We start from the raw sequence: 22136 nt of genomic DNA on the forward strand, positions 1-22136 counted from the left end.
ATGTAGATACGAATCGAACTTTACGTAGGACAATTGATGTTCGCGGAGTTGCATATCCGGAGAGAGGAGATGCATCAATCATGGCGATCACGTTGAGTGCACCGAGTAAAGCCGGCAGTGGCCGTGAACTACGCCTCTAACGACAGTGAACGGATGATGCGGCCATTCCACTCTTAGAGAACGCTGTAGCATGCATTTGTAAGAGCTAAGATAGTATGTAGCAGCCATACAGCTGGATTATTGTATACAAATTTGCCAGTGTACCGACAACATCATCACATAACACAGTCAACATCAGATGACAGGAAGTTGCATAAGGCCTGTGAGTATATGCACTAAAGAATTAGTTGTCTCCTTCAAGACAGCATAGATCAGCATAACAATTGCGACCCCAAGAGTAGACTGGAGCCGTGCAACCAGACACCAGCATCATGTCGCCGTCGACTTCGAGGAGTTATTTGATTCAAGAAAAGCAACAGCGCGATGCGAGTACTAAGCTTCACGTGAGTCTTCATCTATTACACGCTCAATGAAAGTCGCCGAACTAATTTCTCCTATGCTAGGTGATAATTGTGGGAGCGGGTCTAGGTGGCCTAGGCGCCGCCATCTCGACGCTGCTGGCTGGACACGATGTCACGGTTCTAGAGGCCGCCTCAAATATCGGCGAGGTCGGTGCGGGCATCCAAGTCCTCCCGAACGCCGCCCGCGTCCTATTCTCCTGGGGCTTGGAGGAGAAGCTGGAAAAGTACGCCACAAAGCCCCAGAAATGCAACTTCATCGGCTGGAAAGGCAACTTCCTGTCCGAAATGGATTATCACCAGTACGCCGCGGCGGCGGGAGATTTCCCCTTCTGGGATTTTCATCGCTCCGACCTGCATCGGTGTCTCCTCGAGCGCGCAGTAGAGCTTGGCGCGAAGCTCGAGACGAATGCAAAGGTCGATACTTTTACAATCTCACCGGATGACACGACGGCTACGGTGTACCTCGTTGGCGGACGCAGCCTGACGTGCGACCTTCTCGTTGGCGCGGACGGCATCAACTCCAAGCTGAGGGAGGAGTTCCTATGCAAGCCTGATCCACCTCAGCTGACAGGGGACCTGGCATATCGACTGCTTTTGAACACGGCCGACATGCTCAAGGACCCCGAATTGAGGCACTTTGTGGAGAACCCCCAAGTCAACTACTGGGTTGGACCGGACAAGCACGCGGTGAACTATGTTCTCAAGGGCGGTCAGCTCTTCAACATGGTGTTGCTGGTGCCGGACGACATGCCCGTCGACGGCGGCAACACCCTGCAGGGAAACATTGAGGAGATGCGGGGCCATTTTGCAGGCTGGGATCCCCGCATCGGCAAGATGCTCCAGATGTGCGATGAGGTTCTCAAATGGAGACTGTGCATCCGGCCAGGCCTGGAACCAACGTGGTCCCATCCGTCTGGCGCCTTCACGATGCTCGGAGACGCCGTGCACGCGACGCTGCCTTACCTGGCCAGCGGGGCGGGTATGGCGCTCGAGGACGGAGGGGTTCTGGGTCTCTGCCTCGCTCGACTGACCGACACTTCAGCCGCATCAAAGCGACAGGCCCTAAAGGTCTACGAGGACTGCCGACGGGAGCGGACGGAGAGGGTCGTCCGCCGCGGAACATACAACCAGTGGATCTATCACCTCCACGACGGGCCAGAGCAGGTTGAGCGAGATGCGAAGTTCAAGGAGTTTGAGGAGATGGACGCGAAGTGGCTGAGCGGGGATTCAGCCGTGTTACCCGCATCTCAGGAGACAGGAGATGACCCCTTTCCGTGGAGGTATCATGGCGTAGGGAGGTGGTTATTGACATACGACATGTGGAAGGATATCGAATCGAAATGGCCCTCCGACTCGGCCGGCACATCGGCAAAAGGAGGAAACCCAACCCCTCGGGCAAGTTTGTAGAGCATAAGCTTATTAACCTGTAAAAAAGAAAGCACAAACTTTGAATAATACGAGAGCCTTAAGCCGTTGTGGCCTGTTAATTCCCGGCTGGATCGGGCCCTTGTAGGTTAGCTGCGATCCTAATTATGCGAAAGGAGGAATAGTAAACAATAGTCGCAAAGCCTGCCTTACCGTTTCCCCTGCTACTTTGTTTTTGGTTCGATAGCCTGGCGGCTAGGCTTTAACCAAGATGGAAAACCTCCGGCGGGGGGGTTATGGAAGCTAGACAGTTTTGGGCAATGTTATTAACCACATCAATCACCAGCACACTCGCGAGAACGTCAAAACGGTATCGCCCTGCGTGAGGGCGTGCAGGTATTGGCAGTCCCGAGGATTTGGTTCGTTACCAAGGATACAAACAACTCAATCCAGCCAGCTGGGCCAGCTGAAGCAGCTGAGCATTATATTGACTCTAGCACAGTGGAGAAGGATGCCGTATTTCGTCCAATAATGGCTTAAGATGTCTTGGATTGAGAGAGATTAAGCAACACCGACCCCGTCTTACCGTCCCCAGGCCGCGTTTCCCATCCCATGTCCATGTCTGAGGGCTAATATCCTCGGAGCCCTCGAGGACTTCAACACCACCAGAATGGAAGAGCCGCGTACGAAAATAAGGTCGACTAAGGAAGAAGCTAAGAAGAAAAGGGGTACGAAATCCGGAGGGCTGGTAAGCGCGCCGCCTAGCGAGCCGGCGCCTGAAACCAACTAACATAGGCCGGCGCACGGTGCCTGGCAGTTCTGTCCAGAGGAAAACTTGGGAACATCAACATGCGCGTGGCACTCACGATAGTACGAGGAAGCTGAACGACAGCTCGCCTAATCAGCGCTTGGTCAAGCTCACTGGCATGGAATAGGGTGACGAGGAGTCCAGAACCATGGGCTCGCCCACGTGGAGGCTTGCCCACGAGGCAGATTCACGGCGGCCGCTTGTTGTCATTTTGCTGAATCGTGAGCTGAAGCATCCTGAATACATAAGTCTGCGATCTTCCTCCCCATCTCCCGATTCAGATCTTCTTATCCATCCTCATCATCTCAGAAGCTCCCGAACATCCTCAGCTTCCTCAACCGGGTCATCAATACTTCCTTCAGTCTCGCCACGTGCTCTAGACACCTGCCAATACTTCAAGATGCGTTCCGCTATCCTCGTCGCCGCCATCTCTGGCCTTGCTGCCGCCGGCCCTGTCGCTCCCCGTGACACTACTGCCCAGAACGGTATTGATCTGAGTGCTTTCGATGTGAGTCCACACTGCCGGTAAAGCTTCTTTTCTCGCTTCAAGCTGACCCCCAGTACAGGCTGAGCCTGTTCCTACCAAGGTTGGCCCCGCTGTCGGTGCCACCGTCGAGACTCCCACCTACGACCCGGCGGTCGCCAAGGCTGAGGCCTCAAAGGATGCCGCGGCCAACCCCATTGCCGTCTCCAACTCCACCCTGGCCGCCCGTACGGTTACTCCCGCCGGCTGCGGAGCCAAGCAGCCCGACGGCTACGGACCCGTGTCCAGCCCGGATGACTATGCCACCTTCATGAACGACCCTCAGTTCACTACCATTGCCACCAATGCTCAGGTGCCTGCCGGCTACAGCCTGTCGTTCTCCAACAAGCAGGGCGCCACCGAGTGCAATACCTACTTGGGTCTCTACACCATGAAGACCTTTGACACTATCAAGTGCCAGCAGGTAAAGACAACTTCACCCAGAACAAACATCAAGGAAGCAATATCTAACCGTCAATAGTACTGCGATGCCGCTCCTGCATGCTACGGTATCAACGTCTACATGGAGAGAGACCCCAAGTGGGACCCTACCGATGCGTGCCCCAACCCTGCCAGCATCACCAACTACAAGTGCACCCTCTGGGGTTCCGCCGTCACCGCGGAGACCGCCACCAATGTTGGACAGTGGAGAAACCAGTTCCACGTCGGTGTGACTGGATCGAACGGTACGCAATCCTGATCTTTCCCATGCCAGCTATCGAGAGGGCTAACTGACTCCAAACAGGATACTCCAAGCTTGCGCCTCCCCCTTCTTACGCCGACTTCACCGGCCCTGTTGCCTTCGGCGGCGCCACCCAGGCCCCCAAGTCATACATGGGATCCAAGTACTACCCCGGTGTCTACAACCCTGAGCAGTGCGCCGTCGCCTGCAAGGCCAACACCAAGTACGACCACGACCACCCCAGAGCTGACGGCACCTACGATGCCTGCAACTTCTTCAACGCCTACGTCCTCAGTAAGAACAACGTTCCCCAGGGAACTTACTGCTCCCTGTACACCCAGTCCTGGGACAAGTCCTACAGCACCAACGTCGGACAGTGGAGAGGCAGCGACTACTACTCCGTCTCCTCCAGCTACGGATATACTCTTACTGTCCAGGACGCTGGAAAGATCTAAAGGGTCGGGCTTTCTTGCGAGCGCCCTACGCCTCTCGAGGCTCTAATCACTTTTTATACTTTCAATGCTTATGAGACCATTGAAAAGTTGGACCGGTCTTGTGTGGCGATGCATAGATTGATCACAGACCGATACGATTGCAAGAATAATGAGGCGGAATGCAGAGTGCATTACATACCTAGTCTATAATTAGTAACGGTAGTAAATATTGATGATAATTGCATATTACAAACTCTCAGAATGACATTGTGGGCCTTCCCAGAAAGTTTTCAGTGTTAGTGATCATGCTTTGGGTCTCTATCCAGCATTGTTCCAAATTTCGGAAGAAGAGAAGACATGGAAAAGAAGTCGGCAAACACCAAATAAAAGGGCAGGTGGCGTGACTATCCACTGTTCCCTTGTTCACACGTTCCGCAAATCAAACATCCAAACTCCCCAGGTCTTCTGCTTCATTCGACGTCGTGACATCTTTTCCATTCATAATGATGCTAGAATCGAGACTGCACATGCCACCTCTAGTAATGATCCTTACATGTAAGCTCTAATGGGTCTAAGCATTCGCTGTAACCTCCTCATTATCAACCTTATAAAACTCATAGTCATTGTATCCCTTTTCCGGAGGCTCCGCCCCGTAAAAGGTCGTCCTGTCGTATGGGTTCAACTCCCACCCGTTCTTCAACCGCTCCACAAGATCAGGGTTGGCAATGAAATATCTGCCAAACACAATCGCATCCGCCTCGCCGCTCTTCAACTTCGTAACAGCATTGTCGCGGTTGAAGTTGCCAGCGGCGAAGAAGTGGACGCCTGCTGGCTTGAGAATGTCCCTGAATTGTGTCAAATTGTTCGTCTGTGTCGCCTCGGACTTGGTTCCAGACAGCGAGGCAAGCTTTTGTTCCTCATCGAGGACTTCGTCAAAGCGAGGCTCGATCCTAAATCGAATCATCAGTAGCTGTCCTCTTTTGGAGTGGTTACTTATAAGCAGATAGTCTTACATGTGCACATAGGCGGGCCTCTCAGTCTCTGACATCTCTGCAATCTTTTGGCTAATGAATGACCAGTGCTTGTTGGGGTTACTGTCTCTTGTGCCTTGGAAGTAGTTGTACGGCGAAAGGCGGACGCCGACTTTCTCGGGGCCAATGGCGGCACTGACGGCCGACAACACTTCAAAAAGGAATCTTGAGCGGTTCTCTATCGATCCACCGTACTCGTCTGTGCGAGTGTTGATGTTATCGTGGAGGAATTGTTCAAGCAAGTATCCATTAGCCCCTATCTTCATGTTAGCTTATTCGTAGCAAGTATTCAATGAGCGCGACATATTCTTACCATGAATCTCAACGCCATCAAAACCAGCAACCTCAACCGCGCGCTTAGAAGCCGCAGCCCACTCTGCAGTCAAGCCGTGGATCTCCTCTATGGTCATAGGCCTGGGAGGACCATCTTTGCACGCAGTTCCATCAAGGTAGTTCCCATCCATTGGCTGGGTTCCCGAAGAGATAGGCGTCTCGCCTCCACGCATTCCACCAGAAGAGGCTCTGCCAGTGTGCCAAAGCTGAACAAAAATGAACCCGCCCTTGGCATGGACGGCATCAGTCACCTTGCGCCATCCTTGCAGCTGAGAGTCGGTGAAGACGCCTGCGACACCGGGGTAGGCGCTGGCATTGAGGCAGATGTCGGTGGCCTCTGTGATTTGAAGACCCCCGGCACTGGCTCGCTCGCCGTAGTACTTTGCTACACGGGCCCCTGGGACATGAACACCGCGAGACTCGAACTCACTTCTCATGCGAGTTGTGGGTGCCTATCAAGTATGTTAGCACTACATCATCGCCATCGCCATGTTGTGGGTAGCTTGCTGGACTTACTTGCACGATGCGATGCTTGAGGCTGATGCTACCCAACTTCAGTGGGGCGAACAGCACCGTATCCTTCAGAGCGGCAAAGGCCGGGGGAGGAGTGGTTGCTTTGGGCATGGTGTGAAGCTATTCAGGAAATATGGTCAAGACCTATTATTGAATTGGTGTCTTGATAGGAAGGGGGCTTGCTGAGGTCTGTTGAGCACTAAGAAGCCCATTGAGCGTCGTTGAATGTGGCAGGTTATGAACATGTCATCTGAAGCCCGGAACCACATTTGCAAAGTCACTATTCAGTGACCTTAAGGGTACACGCTGGCGTGTTAGTCGTGATCGCCATGTTGATGCATCGTTGCTAGTGCCTCGAGATGCCCCCCATTCCAGTGCAAGAGTGGAGAGTGGGGGGGCTTCCTGGGTTGGGTTGTGATGAGTGGGATATCTCGGAAGTGGGGGTGCACTTACACCGAACCCGCCCAGTCGGCAACCTTGACTTGCCGTATCTATTCGTATCTGTATGGTATTCTAGAGAGCATAGCCATCAGTCCACTTCTAATCACCAGTGGTGTTATCCCCCCCGGTGTGTTACATTCGGCAAACCATGGTTTAGTGCAGTCTAAACACGGGGAACTCGGGAGTACGGGAGACCGCGCCTTTCCCCCCACATGTTCGCAGATAGACATGGGGAAAGCTCTCATGGGGCTGTCATCTCATAGGAGCAAGGGAGACGATAACACACATCTTCAAGTCATCGCTTTGGTAACAGATTGATGTGAATCGGGTTCGGGAGAAGCAACTTTGATGGGAGAACACCAACGACTGGACTGGTATTGGTAAGCAGTTCAAGCATGGCGAACTTGTAAGATGAACGTGGTCTAGGTGGGCTGGTTCATTTTGCCGGGGAATTGCATGATGCTTTCGTCTGACACAATTCCATCATCTCTACAGTGCATCAACTCTTGAAGGCCGTGATGATTTTGAGAACTCTGCGTGCGTACGAAATTGAAGGATAGTCTACGTCGTAGTTGTGGAATCTCAACTCTACAATTTCCTGCATAAAATACTCCCTAAGACGGGCAGTTGTGGCAAATCTAGCCCAAGCTGCCCCAACATCTGGACCTCGATTGATATAGGTAGAAACACTTGTGCGCTTCGGCGTGGTATCAGAGTTGTAGAAAAGTCTAGAAATTGCATCGCTTTTTAAATCATAGATCCGGCGAGGAAATTAACGTTTTCATTATCGTGTAGCTCTGCATCAAGTCTTCTAGCCAGGAGCCGAGTTCAAAATTTGCAAGTTGGTTGCAAGATCTAGAGAGAAGCGTGCCCGTGGGTCTCGTAAGGCAATCCGATGCAAAACAAGCCCACCACAATCCATAAAGCAGCACTAGCATAGATAGGCACAACAGTGTATCCCGCATACGTCGACACAAACGAAGCCGCAAGACCACCGACGCGAAGAAGAGTAGCGGCAATGCCAGTGCCTGTTCCGCGAACTGGGCCAGGGAAAGACTCGGGCGTGAAGGCATACATGACGGCGTACTCTGCGAATATTGGTTAGCAATTGCACTTGTATAATCAGAAAATGACTTGAGGGCCAACTTACCAAAGTTTCCAAGAATTCCGGTTGCGCATTGGAATCCGATATCAGCCGCTTCCGTGCCCACTGCCGTGTAAGCGAATAAGAAAACTCCTGTCAAGACCGCAGATGCAGCCATCATCCAGCGGCGGCCAAAGCGTGTCTCAACGCAGAAGCCGGCCGCGATGGGTCCAAGAACACCGGCCGCAGAAACAATGCAGTAAATCATATAGGTGTGGTTCAGCGAGGTATTTGCAGAGTATGTAGACTTGGTCGCGAGGTATGACGGGATGAAGGCGAAGTAGAGCGGGTACGCCACACCGACGGTCAGCCAGATGAGGAACGTGACGGACGTGTGCTGCGCCATCTTGCGGCCGGCAAACAGTTTCTTGTAGTTGTCGGCGTTGTAGTCCCTGAAGCTTTCCTTGAGGATCTCCATGTGGGATAGCTTGGAGCCTCGAGGCGCCATGTCGGGGTCGACCGCCGCGGCGGCGGGGGCAGCGCTGCCTGCGTCTGACTCTGAAATACCGGCGCATTGTCTGTCGATGGCTTGCAGCATTTCGAGGGTGAGGGATTCCGGTCGCTTATTGTAGCGCGCAATGTAATTTACGGCTTCGACGGCCTCGGCATCGCGACCCTTGGAGATGAGGAATTTGGGCGATTCGGGAATCTTGAAGGCCATGATGCGGATCAGACCAAAGGCAATGGCGATACCACCGAGAGTGATCATAAGGTAACGCCAGCCCATGTTATCTTGCATGCGGCAAGGAGCTTCCGTAGAGTCGCAGGCAAAGTTGGCCAAGAAAACCCACGCCAGGAGCGACACGATAACCTGTCCCAAATTCCACCATCCAGACAAGCTTACGAGCAGCCACTGATGGGTCTGGGGAACAAACTCCAGAAACACGACGCTGTCCACGGGTACGTTACCGCCCGCCGCCGTACCGATAATGGCCCAGATGATGCAGAAACCCGTAAAGTTTTGAACGCCGGCCACGGCGCACGCAAAGACGCCGCCGTAGAGGATCGTGGCGTTAAAGGCGGGCTTGCGACCGATGAGATCGGCGGTGGTGCCCCAAAAGGAGGCGCCGACGATCAGCCCGACGTAGTACGCTACGGAGCTGAAGCTCAATTTCGCAATGTCGGTGAACTCGTTGCCGATCGGTGGCCGGATTGCTGTGATTCCCTGGGACCAAAAGTTGTCGACAATCCAGCCGAAGCCGTTGACGACGAAGAGGATCCATTGGAATCTGAGAAGGAGGGGGGAAACGGTCAGCTTTTCTTCCACCTTGCGCCGGTAGTATGAAGCCAGAAAGCGAGGGAGAGGAATCTCAAACATACTTTCCCATGCCAATCTCGCCCAAGTGCTTCGCGATTAGCTCCGACTTGAGACGATAGTTCTCGTTCACGGCGCCCGTGTAAAAATCACGGAGGACCGAGTCGCCGACGGAACTTGCATCTCCCTGGATAACGGACCCGGAGGCCGTCTGCCTCAAGCTCGACTCCGTCGCATCCTTTGTGACACTCTTCTCGCTCGGAGCAGACATGATGAAAATAGCCTGGTCAATTCGCAAGGGGGAATAGGGAGAATGACTGAGGGAAAGAAAGTGAAGACGATAAGCAGCTTCTGACTTGGGCCCTTTTCTCTCAAGAAAGAAAAACGAAGAAACCTGGGGCCTGACTTCTTTCGGATCCTCGAATGAGATGAGCCTTGTAGGGCGCCTGGTCCCTCAGCTTTATTCAATCCAGGAACACCAAGGGACGAGCTCTCTACCTGACATGAGAGGGCCAATCTTGCAAGGTACCGGCAGCCAAGGTCGCAAGGTCGAATGGATATCAGCCAACACGTTGTACTTGCTCACACTCCACAGCTGGCATAATGAGCGTCCCCGTACATGTAGCGCCAGGGGTATCTTTCTCTGGGGTGAAGGACAAATCAAGGGTCCTGATTTCCCACCGGGGAGACACTGTCTCTCACCTCAGCCTCAAAATGGGGATATGGAGATGATTGCCGTGCTATCACTCGTCCGCGGCCGGTACGAAGTAAGGGTATCTATCTAAAGGTGCCGCATGGGCGTGGGCTCTCTATCTCTGCCCTTTCACCCGTCACCGACGGTGTGTGTATCGCCCCAATCCGAAGAGCTCTATTCGTCTATTTCCTTGAGGGACGAGAAAGAGAGACTTGTACCAGGGATTTATCCCAGAGATTACGGGTCCCCACCCCCACTTTGGCATGCACGGGCTGTTCCAAACCTGACATTGACTCCATTCCGGCTAGGATGTCTGACATGGCGCTCTGCCAATCAACACTACCACGCACCGCGTCAAGGCCGCGTTTAGAGTTCAGAAAACAAGGAAAAACGATTTGACAAACCCTCCCGCACTGCATAGCGTGCGAGTGATGATTTCATAGATGCGGGTTGGCTGTGGTCCGGAGATGGGCACGCAATTCTGAAGAAACCCATATTAAAATGTCTGCAGAGGAAATTTCTGCAAAATCGAGGGACTAATGACATAAGAGAAAACAACATGAGACTTTGTCAATTGCGTCTATTTCGTTTTGAGGCCAGAATAACGATGTACTTTCTAGTAATAGCCGCAAAGACGACTCATGCTTGTTGAGCTATCATAACAGTCTACATAGGTCTCGGGCCATGTCTCGCCCGAATCACATGTAGCTCACTATCAGTCTGATATTCCAAAGTACATACGTCACATATGTACGCCTAGCCCTCTCAACGGAGTAATTAACTCAGATCGACCGGTCTCACTGTAGGACCAGCTGATGCTACATGTACATACATGCTGCTTCTCGTTTGCCCACACCGCTCTGCCCTGAAGTCGCACCGCATGAAGCGCGATTTAATACACTACAAGTCCGGCGCTTGTAAAAAACCGCCAAAGTAGTTATCCAGCCATTGCGCCGCCATCCCACCGTTGCCGCTTTCGCTTGCCTGCCAGCGGCCGATGGTACCCACGTAGCCGTCCGGGCGGACGACGATAAGGGAAGCTTCGTCCGTTGCGAGACCACCAAGCCATTTGTCTGTACAGGAGCGTCCTTGTGTATCCAGAGGTGCTACATCGTCGAGATAGACGGTCCAGGCACTCTGTGAGAACACGGGAGGAAGCGAAGAGATTTCAAAGTTCTCCTTTCCCGTAGATGCTGGAACATAGAGTCAGCAGCGACACTTCATTGGCTAGGGGGAGGGCGCGGAGCCTCCTCCGACGTGGAGAACTGGATAAAGAATACGAAAAGAGGAGCGCGATCAACTTACTGACGAGCGCAAATGTGCACAATTGACTGACAGATGTATATCTCTCAGGGCGTACATGAATATCGTCCGTCCGACTGACGCGTGGCTTCACCTTGTACGACTGCGCCGCTGCTGCGGAAAGTCTCGACACCAATGAAGACGCAGATGCTACGCCGGTGCTGAAGTCACGCAGAAAAGAGACACCCGCAGCGCCAGAGACGTCGTCCAAGACTGCGTAGATGCGGAACTGACCCAAGACCGGAATATCGAGCTGCACGTCGATAGGGCAAGCATCGATGTATCGGGTAGCCTTTGCAGGCGGGAGGTTGCATCCCGGCTTCGCGGCGCCCTGAACGCCGTCATCCCGACCCCGGTTGAGCTCGTTCTCGCCATACTCGACCCCGACGCCAGAAATGAAGCGCGTGTTCGTCTTGAAGTTATCCGCCAGCCGCTTCGCGTCGCCGCGAGCGATCTCGTTGGCGTGCTCAAAGTCGAAGTTGATGAGATCGTGCGCAATCTTCTTGCGCTCGTGCTCATAGGTCGCAAGCAACACGTCGCCCTTTGCGAGCCCGCGCAGAGCGAGGTTGAGTTTCCACCCGAGGTTCCAGGTGTCGTGGATGCTTGTGTTCATGCCCTGCGCTGCCTTGGGACTGTGCGTGTGGCTGGCGTCGCCGGCGATGAAGGCGCGCTGGGCCGGGTCGGAGAAGCGGGCGGCCACGCGCTGAGCGACTTGATAATTGCCAAACCACTCTACAGAGCGCCATTTGACGCTGTAGGGTGATAGGATAAGGCGGGCTTGTTCCATAACGTATTCTTCTCCTAGGTCTTTTGAGGATGTTGACGATTTCATTTCGATGTAGAAGCGCGTCATATTGCGTTCGCGGGGAATGATGAGGATGGAGCCGTACTTCTCAGAGAAGACTACCGTCTTGCTCCAGAGGTCGGGGAAGTCTGTCTCCAGTTCGCCATCGAGGACGCCCCATACCGAAGCATGCGGTGAACCTTGGGCGAATGTGTCGGGGATGCTCTTTCGAACGAGAGATCGCGCGCCGTCACATCCCACCAGAAACTCCGAGTCGATGGATGTCTTTCCTTCCCCTTGCCGATCGCATTCAATGCTCAATGAGCCATCGTCCAAAGTGCTGTAAGCCTGGAAGCTGTGACTACGTTTCACTTCGACGCCGCTCTTGCGAAGGTCATCAATGAAGACACCTTCAATCATGCCCTGGTGACATAATAAGATGTAGGGTTGCAAAAGATCCACGACAGAGGGAGGGTAGTGGATCGAGCGACTCAACCGGTGCAGGTCAGAATCGCTCGAGCTCTGCCACATACAAATGTCATGGACCTTAACACCGGTGCGGAATAGCTCGTCGCCGAGGCGCAGCATCTGCAGCGTCTCAATCGACTTTGGCTGAATTCCATCGGCGCGGCCTACTGTAGTCTGATCTGGCCTTTCGTCAATGACTTGGACCTTTTGACCGAATCTTGCCATGAGAGACCTGTGTTGGCATGTTAGGACGGAGGAGCTGGCCGGGTGTGCGGGGCGGATGTCGGAGGGAGTGGGGCACAAACCCGAGCATTAAGCCGGCTGGTCCGGCTCCGACGACGCAGACGTCGGACCTGAATGCGTGCCCATTTTGGTGCGAGCCGTTTGTATGGCCATTGGTTTGTGAGCTCACAGGAGTTGATGAGCTTGTTGTCATGTTTGCTGTGATTGCTGACCCGAAGTCGTTGTGTAGCTGTAGTGTCTATGGACGTCTTTGAAGAACGGGACGTTTTCTTGTGTAGATATGGTTGGAGCGTGTATGATGCTCTCACTGCCAATATAATTGTTCGTTTGAACCAAATGAGACTGTATAAAGGTACTCAGTCTTGCCTTATCCTCGCCTGAAAAACGAATCGTCTCATCATCTAGGGTGGTTCGATGTTCGGCCGATGTCGATGCAAATTAACATCCCCCATCATTCAATACAGAGGAGGCCAACTTTTTCCTAACTGCTGACTGATAAACAAATATAGCACTATTAGCTCCAATTCTACCCACTCTCCTAGCTATGGCTTCATGTTCCCTATCGGAACCCATCTCCATCCCCCACTTACGAACGTGTGTGTTCGCCGCACAAGCCAAGTCGCGGGGTCAGGGGAGGAATCCGCGGGGAAACATACCAAAGCAATGGCGGGCTATCCAACAGGCGAAGCTCCACTGATAAGCCCAAGTGGCCGATGGAGACATCCCGAGCGAGGGCGGAGTCGGACGACGATTCCGCCAATCAAGTGGCTTATGCTCCAAAGATCGGCATCCCGAATACCGTCGGCAAGCCGGGCCCGCTTCGGCTCAGCATTTGGGAACATCGTGACAACAGCTTTGCGGTGTTTCTATGACTCGGCCATTGATTGAAGATACTGAGAGACATACCGCGAAGTGACAAGAACATTGTCCAAGGAATCTTGGAACAAGGCACAAACAATGACGCAAATCACGATCCCTGATCCGGCACAAGTTTGGCAAGATGTCGTATCTAAGAAGAGACAGCTCCGGGCTGAAGCTATCTCAGCATCCATTGGAGGCTCGACAAACAGTCCTAAAGAGCTTGAGATCACGGCTATAGCAGAAGCCTCCCAACTTGTCTCGGAAATCTCACGTGGTGAGTTGACGAGCGAAGACATTGTGAAGGCCTACATTCGGAAGTACGTGGATAAACAACCAACACGCGCCCTCAATTGCCAAGCCTCTTCCCTTTCTGTATATCTAACGTGGAAATTGATACTGATGAGTCTTCAAATATTAATAGGGCTTCTGAGGTGCACAACAAGGTATGGCTCTCATCCGAAAGTGACGAACTCTTCGCTAACTCAAGCATGTCTTAAAAGACGAACTGGTACGTTTCGAAATTTTTGAACTTGGGCGAACCTTTTGCTTAGGCAGATATGGTACGCCTTTTTGCTCAAGATTTCGCTAATATCTGTTGCACGTCAATGTAGTCTGACGGAAATTGTGTTTGGTGATGCCCTGAAGCGGGCTAAGGAGTTGGATACTTACTTCACCGAACACGGGAAGACCGTTGGGCCCTTGCATGGTGTGCCAGTCACTCTCAAGGACCAGTTTAATGTCAAAGGATATGACACAACTCTCGGCTACGTAGGGCGGTCCTTCAAACCTGCTGCAGACGATGCCGTTGTCGTAAAGATGCTTCAATCGCTGGGCGCGGTCGTCGTTGCTAAAACAAATTTGCCACAGAGCATCATGGTAAGTAGTTGGACATGTCCTTACTCTCCCTTACTACGAGTGTTCCTGCTTTGGTAAGATGAAAGAAGCTTACATTGTAAAAGTGGTGTGAGACCGACAACCCTCTTTGGGGCCTGACCACCAACCCCAGGAGCAGGGACTATACCCCGGGTGGATCAACCGGCGGCGAGGCAGCCTTGCTTGCTTCCGGTGCAAGCATGCTTGGTTGGGGGACTGATATTGGAGGAAGCATTCGTATTCCGTCTCACATGATGGGAACTTACGGCTTCAAGCCTAGCGTGAGTCTTATTACTGGCAACTTCGGAACTCACTTGGCTCCACGTGAGAATTGACCAAGTATGGAGCCTCACTGACATCCTATTCAGAGCGGCCGCCTACCCTATCGCGGAGTTCCAGTATCAACCGAAGGACAAGAACATGTGCCTTCGTCAATAGGTCCCATGGCCCGCAGTCTGTCGACAATCCGCCTCGCCATGGAGCAGCTCATTAACGCCAAGCCCTGGGAGCTAGACGCTCGCTGCGCACCGGTTCCGTGGCGTGAGGACTTATACAAGGAGACTTCCTCTAGGCCCTTGACTATTGGAGTCCTCTATGATGACAATGTTGTCCAACCTCACCCGCCATTGACGCGTGTTCTCCGTTCTGCTGTAGAGCGCCTGCAGGCAGCGGGCCACGAGGTCTTGGAATGGAATGCAAGCTTGCACGAAGACTGCATCAGAACAATGGTAAGTTAAGTAAGTCTGTATTTGAGCGACGGTGACTGACTGTCCTTACAAGGACCTTTTCTACACGGTTGACGGCGGCGAAGATATTCGGAAAGACGTCTTGGCTGGTGGAGAGCCCTTCATCCCCCACGTCGAGAAGCTTCTCAACCGCGGAAAGCCAATTTCAGTGTACGACTACTGGCAGCTTAACAGGCGCAAGTGGGATTTGCAGCAAGCATACCTGGAAAAGTGGCAATCCATTCGCTCGCCCAAGACTGGCCGCATGGTTGATATCCTACTGCTGCCACCTATGCCTCATTCAGCTGTACCGCATGGGGGTTGTCGATGGGTAGGATACACCAAGGTGTGGAATTTCCTCGATTACCCTGCCCTGGTCATTCCTGGAGGCCAGGTGAGTCGGGAAGACATTGATCAGCCGTGGGCGGAGGAAGCGAGGGGAGTTGAGAACGAATGGAACGGGAAGTTGTGGGAGGATAACAAGGAGACAATGGCTTCTCTTAGTTTGCCTGTGGGACTTCAGATTGTTGGCCGCAAGCTGGAGGAGGAGATGGTGCTTGCGGCTGGGAAGATCATCGATGGCATCCTCAAGCATAAGAGCTAGAGTGCATATTGATATCAAAGTAGGAATTTCAAGGTTGATCGTGATTCAGAAATTCTGCTTGTTTGAATAGAGTTATACTTAGTAGGGGAATCTTACATCTCAACGCGCACATGCTCTAGACTCATGTAGCTACCTTAGTTTAACCGACAGAACATCGCCATGGGCACATGCAACGAATAATTATACATCGGCGCGATAATTTATGCTTTAGTATCAATAGGTATATAACATAGGGAAGAAGCTTATAGAGGCTAATTACTATTAGGGTTTAAAAGATAAATTATTAAAATCTACCCTTCCCTCGAAGTATATTATTAACGCTCTATATATACCTAAGCTACTTTTTTATTACTTAGTCCCCCTTTTTATACTCCTTAAACCATCCCTTAATTAACGAGGTTTAATTAGCGAGGTTTAATAAAATACTCTCTTTTTTAAGTTTTATTTTAAAGCTTATTTATAGTTTATATATATTATATTAATCCCTTACTTAAAAAGTCCTTAAATATATAATATAAGGGCAGGTATAAATAGTGCTTATTAGCCCGAATATAAACCTCTTATTTTAAATAATAGCTTTATAATTTTATACTTAAGTTACTCTTATTTATAAGCCGTTTTTATAACTACTAGTACTTAAATAGTCGTTACCCTACTTTTATTTATTAATATTAACCCCTTTCTAAGTTATTATAATTCCCAATTCCTTTTTTTTTTTTATAATTATTTTTTATATATATAATCTCTTATTTTTATTAGTATTTACGCTACTCCCTTATTATATAAATATTATAATTAATAAATATCTCTTAAATCCCTATTCTTATATACTTCCCGCGCTTACGTAAGTCTCTTTTAAAGTCGTTTTATAATTATTATTAACTCGTTTTAATATAAATATAGCTCTTAATTATAATATTATTATTATTAATAATAAAACGGTTATTAATACTACGGGTACGCTTAGTAATAATAATAGTAATAGTTTATTTAAAAAGCCTAATATCCCTTTTATTTACCCTAATTTTATATATATTATTATTTATATATTATTTATATTAACTATTATAAACTCTTATTAAAAAAAAGAAAAAAGCGAACGCTAAAAAGATTAGGGTTAGTTAAATACGCCCGCTCCCCTACTCTATTTATATTATATATAAAGCGCTTAATTTAAAAACTAAGTATTATAATTAGTTAAGTTAATAATTTATAGCCCCTAGTTCGCTCCTTTATTTAATACTTTTTTAAGATCTAGCGTGCGTTATATAAAGTATATTATATAAAACTATTTTTATAAAAATATAATAAGCGCTTAGTATTATTATTACTCTATTACTTTTTTTAAATATTATATTAATAATATTTTAAATCCCTAAGTTTATAAAATTTATAATACGAACCCTTTAGAGTACTATACTTATTTTAAACGATAACGTTTATAATTTAGAAGTTTATTACTTTATTATTATTCTATTATTATTATTACTTAGGTTATTAATATTACTTTATAGCTTTAGTAAACCTATCGAATTATTATTAATAATACGTAGAGGGCGCTTAAGTACGCTAATAAGGAGGCCTACTCGACCCCTATTATTAATAATAATAATAATAAAATAGCTATAAGCTCCTCTTATATTACGTTTTTATCCTATAATAATATAATAATCGTACTACTTCGTATTATTTATAATAAAGTACGCTATTTAAATAATATTTTAATTAATATATAATTACCCTACTTACGCTCTATATTCGTAACTAATTATTTATAAATTTATTAATAATAAAGAGATTATTTCTTTTATAACGACCCCGAAGAAAATAGCTAGGGTAGCCCTTTTATATATAAAAGTAGTCCCTTTATAAATAAGGGCGGTTTTTTTATGTATTATAAAAATTAAAAAAACGGTTCGTAATTAGTATATTTATATTACTTAGTTATAATTATATAGCCCCCTTTTTATTTATTAATAATTAATTCGCTATGTTATTAAGCTTATTGAGAGCTAGGGCGCGCTATTTAATTAAAACTCGTTCTTTATATATATTAATTAACGCTACGTTTTTAATATACTTAGCTAGCTTTTACGTATTTTTGTTATTATTATATCCTTTTTATTAAATTAAGTATTATTACCTCTTTTTCGGCCCTCTATATTATATAATATTTTTTATTTTATAAAATAGCTCCCCGTTTATATTTTTAATAAATAAGGGCTTTTAAAGGGCTTTTTTATAATATTAATACGGCTTAAGTAAAAATATATAAAATATATTATATATTTTATATTATATTAATACGTTTAGTTAATAAGTAACCCCCGCTATTTTAATTATTAATTTAACTTTAAATAAGCCTAGATACTTATTAATTAACTTTTAGTTAAGACGCTATTTTTTAATATTTCTTTTTAATAATAGTACTTAGTTACTTATTTTATATAATATATCTATTTTAGTTTTATTAGCTTATTATTTATATATCTTACGTACTTTTTATATAAGGAGTTATAAAGTTTCTTAATTAGCTTATAATTAAGTTATACGCTCCTTAGTTAAGATATTTTATATATTGTCTCGAGTCCTTATTAAGATTAATATAAAATACGTAAATAAAAACTTAAATAGGGCCTTAATAAGCACTTTATAAATTACTAAATACTAAGCGTTATTATATATAAACTTAGCTAAGTAAAAACGTTATATTTAATATAATTAGTTTTAAATATAAAAATAATAAAAGTATTATTTTAAATATTAGTTTTACTATTTTATTTAACTATCCGTTTATAAATAAAACGTAGTACTAAGACGCCTTTTTATTATTAAGAAGTAATAAAAATAAGTCTAAAACTTATTTATAAATAACGACCTCTTATTAAAAACGATCTTTTTAAGTATTTTAAACTTAATAAAAATCTTTATAAATAAGAGGTTTATAAATCCCTAGGCTATAAGGGTCGTCCTTATAATAATATAAATACTATATTTTATAAATTAGTTTATTATAATAAGTACTATATTATAAGAGCGCTTCTTAATTAGCGTAATTAATATAAATAAGCCTATAATAAAGTTTAATAATATTTCTTATTATAACTTAACTAGGGTAAGTAAGGGGCGTAATAAGTTATATAGCTTATAATAACAAGGCTTTATTTATTAATATATTATATAAATATTAATATAACTTTTGATATCCCTATTTACTTTATTTTAATAATAGTAGTAATTTAATAGTACTATTATCCGCTTTATATTATAATATCCCGCTATAAGCGTATTATAATATACTTTAATAACCTCTCTTTTTAGCCCCTTATATAATAATATATAAGTATAACTATCGTAATATAATAGCCCTTTTAAGTCGTATACTTAGCTTTATTATTACTTTTTTTTTAACTAAACGAGGCTATCGGTTCTTCTTAGTTTATTTTTTATTTTTTATAAAAATATCCTCTTATTAAGTAACCCGTAGTTAATTTATTATTAATAACCCTTCTTTATTAAATATTATTTTAAGTATTTTTATTATATTAAAGTTTTATAAAACGAGTAGCTCGTAATTTATAGTTTTAATAATAAGTTTAAGTAGCTTTCTAAGTATTATATTATAACTCTAATACTCTAAACTTATAACCCCGTTATACTTTTCGAAATACTTTTTAAAGTTTTTTTAAACTAAAGCTCTTAACCTCTTCTATTTATTTCTTTATATTATTATTAATTCTATTTTTAAAATACTTATTATCCTTTTTATTTAAGAGCCGCTTTTATAACTCGTTCTTATATATTTTATTATTATAATTTTAAAAGGCTCTTATAAATTTTTAATATTATAAAAATCTTCTTTTATTTTTAATAATAGCTCTTTTATTTTATTATTATTGTTATTTTTATTATAATTAGGTTTTTATAATAGTTTATTTATTAACTTTTTTATACTTAGTTTAAATTTAATTTTAATATTAAACGCTATAAATTCGTTTAGTTAATATAACTATCTCCTATTTAGCCTCTTTTTTATATTTAAAAACTACAAGTTAAAAAATTTATAAATACTACGACTTAATCTTAGTTATAAGTAAAGTAGTATTATTAATTCTTTAATACGTTTATAATAACTAGTAGCTCCGTATTTCTTATACTATAATAGCTCTCTATATTTATTAATTTCCTCGATTTATAAATAATTACGTAATTACTAAGCTAATAGCTCGAGCTAAAGTGTCTATTTATAACTATATAAGTAAAGTAAAGTCGAAATATTATAATATTAGTATATTAATAAATACTATTAATAGCTTTTTAAATAACTTTATAGTGGGTATTAATAACTCTAACTATCCCGGTTTTACTTTTTTTAATAAGTCTATTAAAAATACCGTTATTTTAATATAATTATTGATAAATTTATAATAGAACTTTATAAATTTAAAAAACGTCTATATATTTTTAACGCTTTTTAAAAATAACTAATTCGCTATAACTTTAGTATGCGCAGATTTTATCTCTATACTTTTATTAAATATAATATACCCTAAGAATCCTATATATAATATATAGAACTTATATTTATTACCGTTTAGATATAAGTTCTATTATTATAATTTCTATAATACGCTCCGTACGTACTTCTTATATACTACGTAGTCGTTACTATATATTAAAATATTATCTAAGTATATAATATAAATAGTATTAACTAGGCCGCTTAGAACGTTATTAATACATACTTAAAAAGTTACGGGTACGTTAGTTAGCTTAAAAAGTATAACTAAGTACTTAAACTACCCATATTTAATATAAAAAGCTATTTTTTACTTATTACCCTCGGTTATATATATATAATAATATATATTCTTAAGGTTTAGTTTTATAAAAACGGAGGTATTAAATAATCTATTTAATATCTTTTTAATTAGTAATAGCAGCGTTCTATTTTTATATATAATTTTATTAATTATTTTATAATTAATATAAAGTCGTAGCTCTCTTCTTTTTTTAAATATAAAAAAGATAAGTACTTTAGCCAGGCTTATAGAGGGGCGTATTTAGCCCCTAGTATTTATTTTTATTAAATAATTACGTAAGATCTCGAGCTTATAGTTTAATAATAAGTAAATAGGTCCCTAGGGGATAAGCGCCGCATTATTTAGTTTAATATAGTAGTTATATAATACTCTATTTAATAATAAAATAACTTTTTTTTTTTAAAAATAAGTTATTAAAGTCTTAGTAACGTAGTTTTTAATTCTTAGCTATGCTCGTTAATATTATATTACTATTTATAGCTAGGTTAATTATAATATATACGAGTATTATTAAAATTAAGTTATTTAATAGCCCCTTTTTTAAGGTATTTAAGCGGATATATTATTCGTAAATTAAATATTATTACTTTTTTTATTTCTAACTAATCAGTAAGTTAATATCCTCTAACTAAGAGAAACTAAAAATAAGTATAAGTACTATAATATTAATTATTATAAAGCGATATAACTATATCTCCGTTACGTAATCGTTATTAATAATTCGAAGCTATAAATAGTAGCTTTTTAGTATTTTTTATCTATTTATTCTTAACGTTTACTAGCTATAATAATAAGTAAATTCGTAGACTCGTATTAAAATTATTAAGTAGCTTAATATTAACTACGTTCCCTTTTATTTTTAAATTAATAAGGGCGCTTAACTTCTCTTATATATAGTTTAAGTATATATAAGTTAGGATGTCTAAGCGCTACTTTTATTAATTACTAATTACTCTTTTTATTAAAATAGTATTTAAGTTTATTATTAATCTATATTATTTAGTTAGAGCGAGGTCTAATTAATAATTAGCGGCCTTATACCCCTTTTTATTATATTTATAATATATAACGCTCCGGTAATTATTAATAAGGTACTTAGTTTTATTATAATTATAATATTACTAATACTACTCCCGTAATTATAAAGAATCCCTTATAATATAACTAGTTTCTTTATAATTATAATACGTAATATCCTTATTAAGCGAGTTACGGCGTATTTTTTATATATTTAACTTATTAACGCCCCGGTATCTTCTTATTAACTCGTTTAAATTTAGGTTAAAATATTACTTAAAGGACGTTTATAAACTCCTTATTAATAGCGAGGATTATTTAATACGTTTTATTAATAATACTAATTATAAATAAGTCTATAGAAGTTCTATTTATAATATTATTATAAAGTATAGTTCGGGCTATAACTTATTTATTAATATAAAGATCCTTTACTTTTTTATTAAAATATATTCTAATTCTATTTTAAACTTATTAATATAGTTAACGAACTCGTTAACTTTTTTTTTTTAATTTTATAAAGTATTATTTAGTTATATATTTATTACTATTCCTTAGCTAGCGGGATTAAATAAGTTATTTTATAAAAAGGTTTTTAGTTTTTTTTATATAATTTAGTTTATTATAAACCTAGGGGTCTTTTAATAATTAAAAATATAATATATTTAAGAAGTTTTTATATTATTACTTAA

The 22136-nt window shown here is 43.6% G+C and overlaps 6 protein-coding genes across 6 annotated transcripts; 3 read left to right on the forward strand and 3 right to left on the reverse strand.

Moving 5' to 3' along the window:
• Positions 1–80: 80 nt before the first annotated feature.
• On the forward strand, positions 81–4354 carry CLUP02_07428 (FAD binding domain-containing protein; the record flags this gene model as incomplete). Its single annotated transcript, XM_049286423.1, has 12 exons — positions 81–123; positions 178–198; positions 260–322; positions 421–503; positions 564–1920; positions 2233–2402; positions 2482–2569; positions 2704–2756; positions 2822–3202; positions 3261–3641; positions 3699–3903; positions 3963–4354. The coding sequence occupies 12 exons, from the start codon at positions 81–83 to the stop codon at positions 4352–4354; spliced, it is 3237 nt and encodes a 1078-aa protein (XP_049143566.1).
• A 550-nt stretch (positions 4355–4904) lies between these two features.
• CLUP02_07429 (NADH:flavin oxidoreductase/NADH oxidase) lies at positions 4905–6321 on the reverse strand (the record flags this gene model as incomplete). Its single annotated transcript, XM_049286424.1, has 4 exons — positions 4905–5283; positions 5347–5620; positions 5678–6149; positions 6214–6321. 4 exons carry the CDS (start codon positions 6319–6321, stop codon positions 4905–4907), a joined length of 1233 nt encoding a protein of 410 aa, XP_049143567.1.
• A 1185-nt stretch (positions 6322–7506) lies between these two features.
• CLUP02_07430 (major facilitator superfamily transporter) lies at positions 7507–9321 on the reverse strand (the record flags this gene model as incomplete). The annotated part of the gene is made up of 3 exons (XM_049286425.1): positions 7507–7739; positions 7802–9024; positions 9116–9321. 3 exons carry the CDS (start codon positions 9319–9321, stop codon positions 7507–7509), a joined length of 1662 nt encoding a protein of 553 aa, XP_049143568.1.
• Positions 9322–9478: 157 nt separating this feature from the next.
• Positions 9479–10031, forward strand: CLUP02_07431 (uncharacterized protein; the record flags this gene model as incomplete). Its single annotated transcript, XM_049286426.1, has 2 exons — positions 9479–9817; positions 9966–10031. The coding sequence occupies 2 exons, from the start codon at positions 9479–9481 to the stop codon at positions 10029–10031; spliced, it is 405 nt and encodes a 134-aa protein (XP_049143569.1).
• Positions 10032–10644: 613 nt separating this feature from the next.
• Positions 10645–13120, reverse strand: CLUP02_07432 (FAD binding domain-containing protein; the record flags this gene model as incomplete). The annotated part of the gene is made up of 4 exons (XM_049286427.1): positions 10645–10937; positions 11050–12530; positions 12604–12779; positions 13076–13120. 4 exons carry the CDS (start codon positions 13118–13120, stop codon positions 10645–10647), a joined length of 1995 nt encoding a protein of 664 aa, XP_049143570.1.
• A 378-nt stretch (positions 13121–13498) lies between these two features.
• Positions 13499–15604, forward strand: CLUP02_07433 (amidase; the record flags this gene model as incomplete). The annotated part of the gene is made up of 7 exons (XM_049286428.1): positions 13499–13719; positions 13824–13845; positions 13903–13910; positions 14014–14278; positions 14362–14556; positions 14644–15003; positions 15056–15604. 7 exons carry the CDS (start codon positions 13499–13501, stop codon positions 15602–15604), a joined length of 1620 nt encoding a protein of 539 aa, XP_049143571.1.
• Positions 15605–22136: the final 6532 nt, after the last annotated feature.

This window comes from Colletotrichum lupini, chromosome 4 (assembly GCF_023278565.1).
Source record: "Colletotrichum lupini chromosome 4, complete sequence".
Taxonomy (NCBI): domain Eukaryota; kingdom Fungi; phylum Ascomycota; class Sordariomycetes; order Glomerellales; family Glomerellaceae; genus Colletotrichum; species Colletotrichum lupini.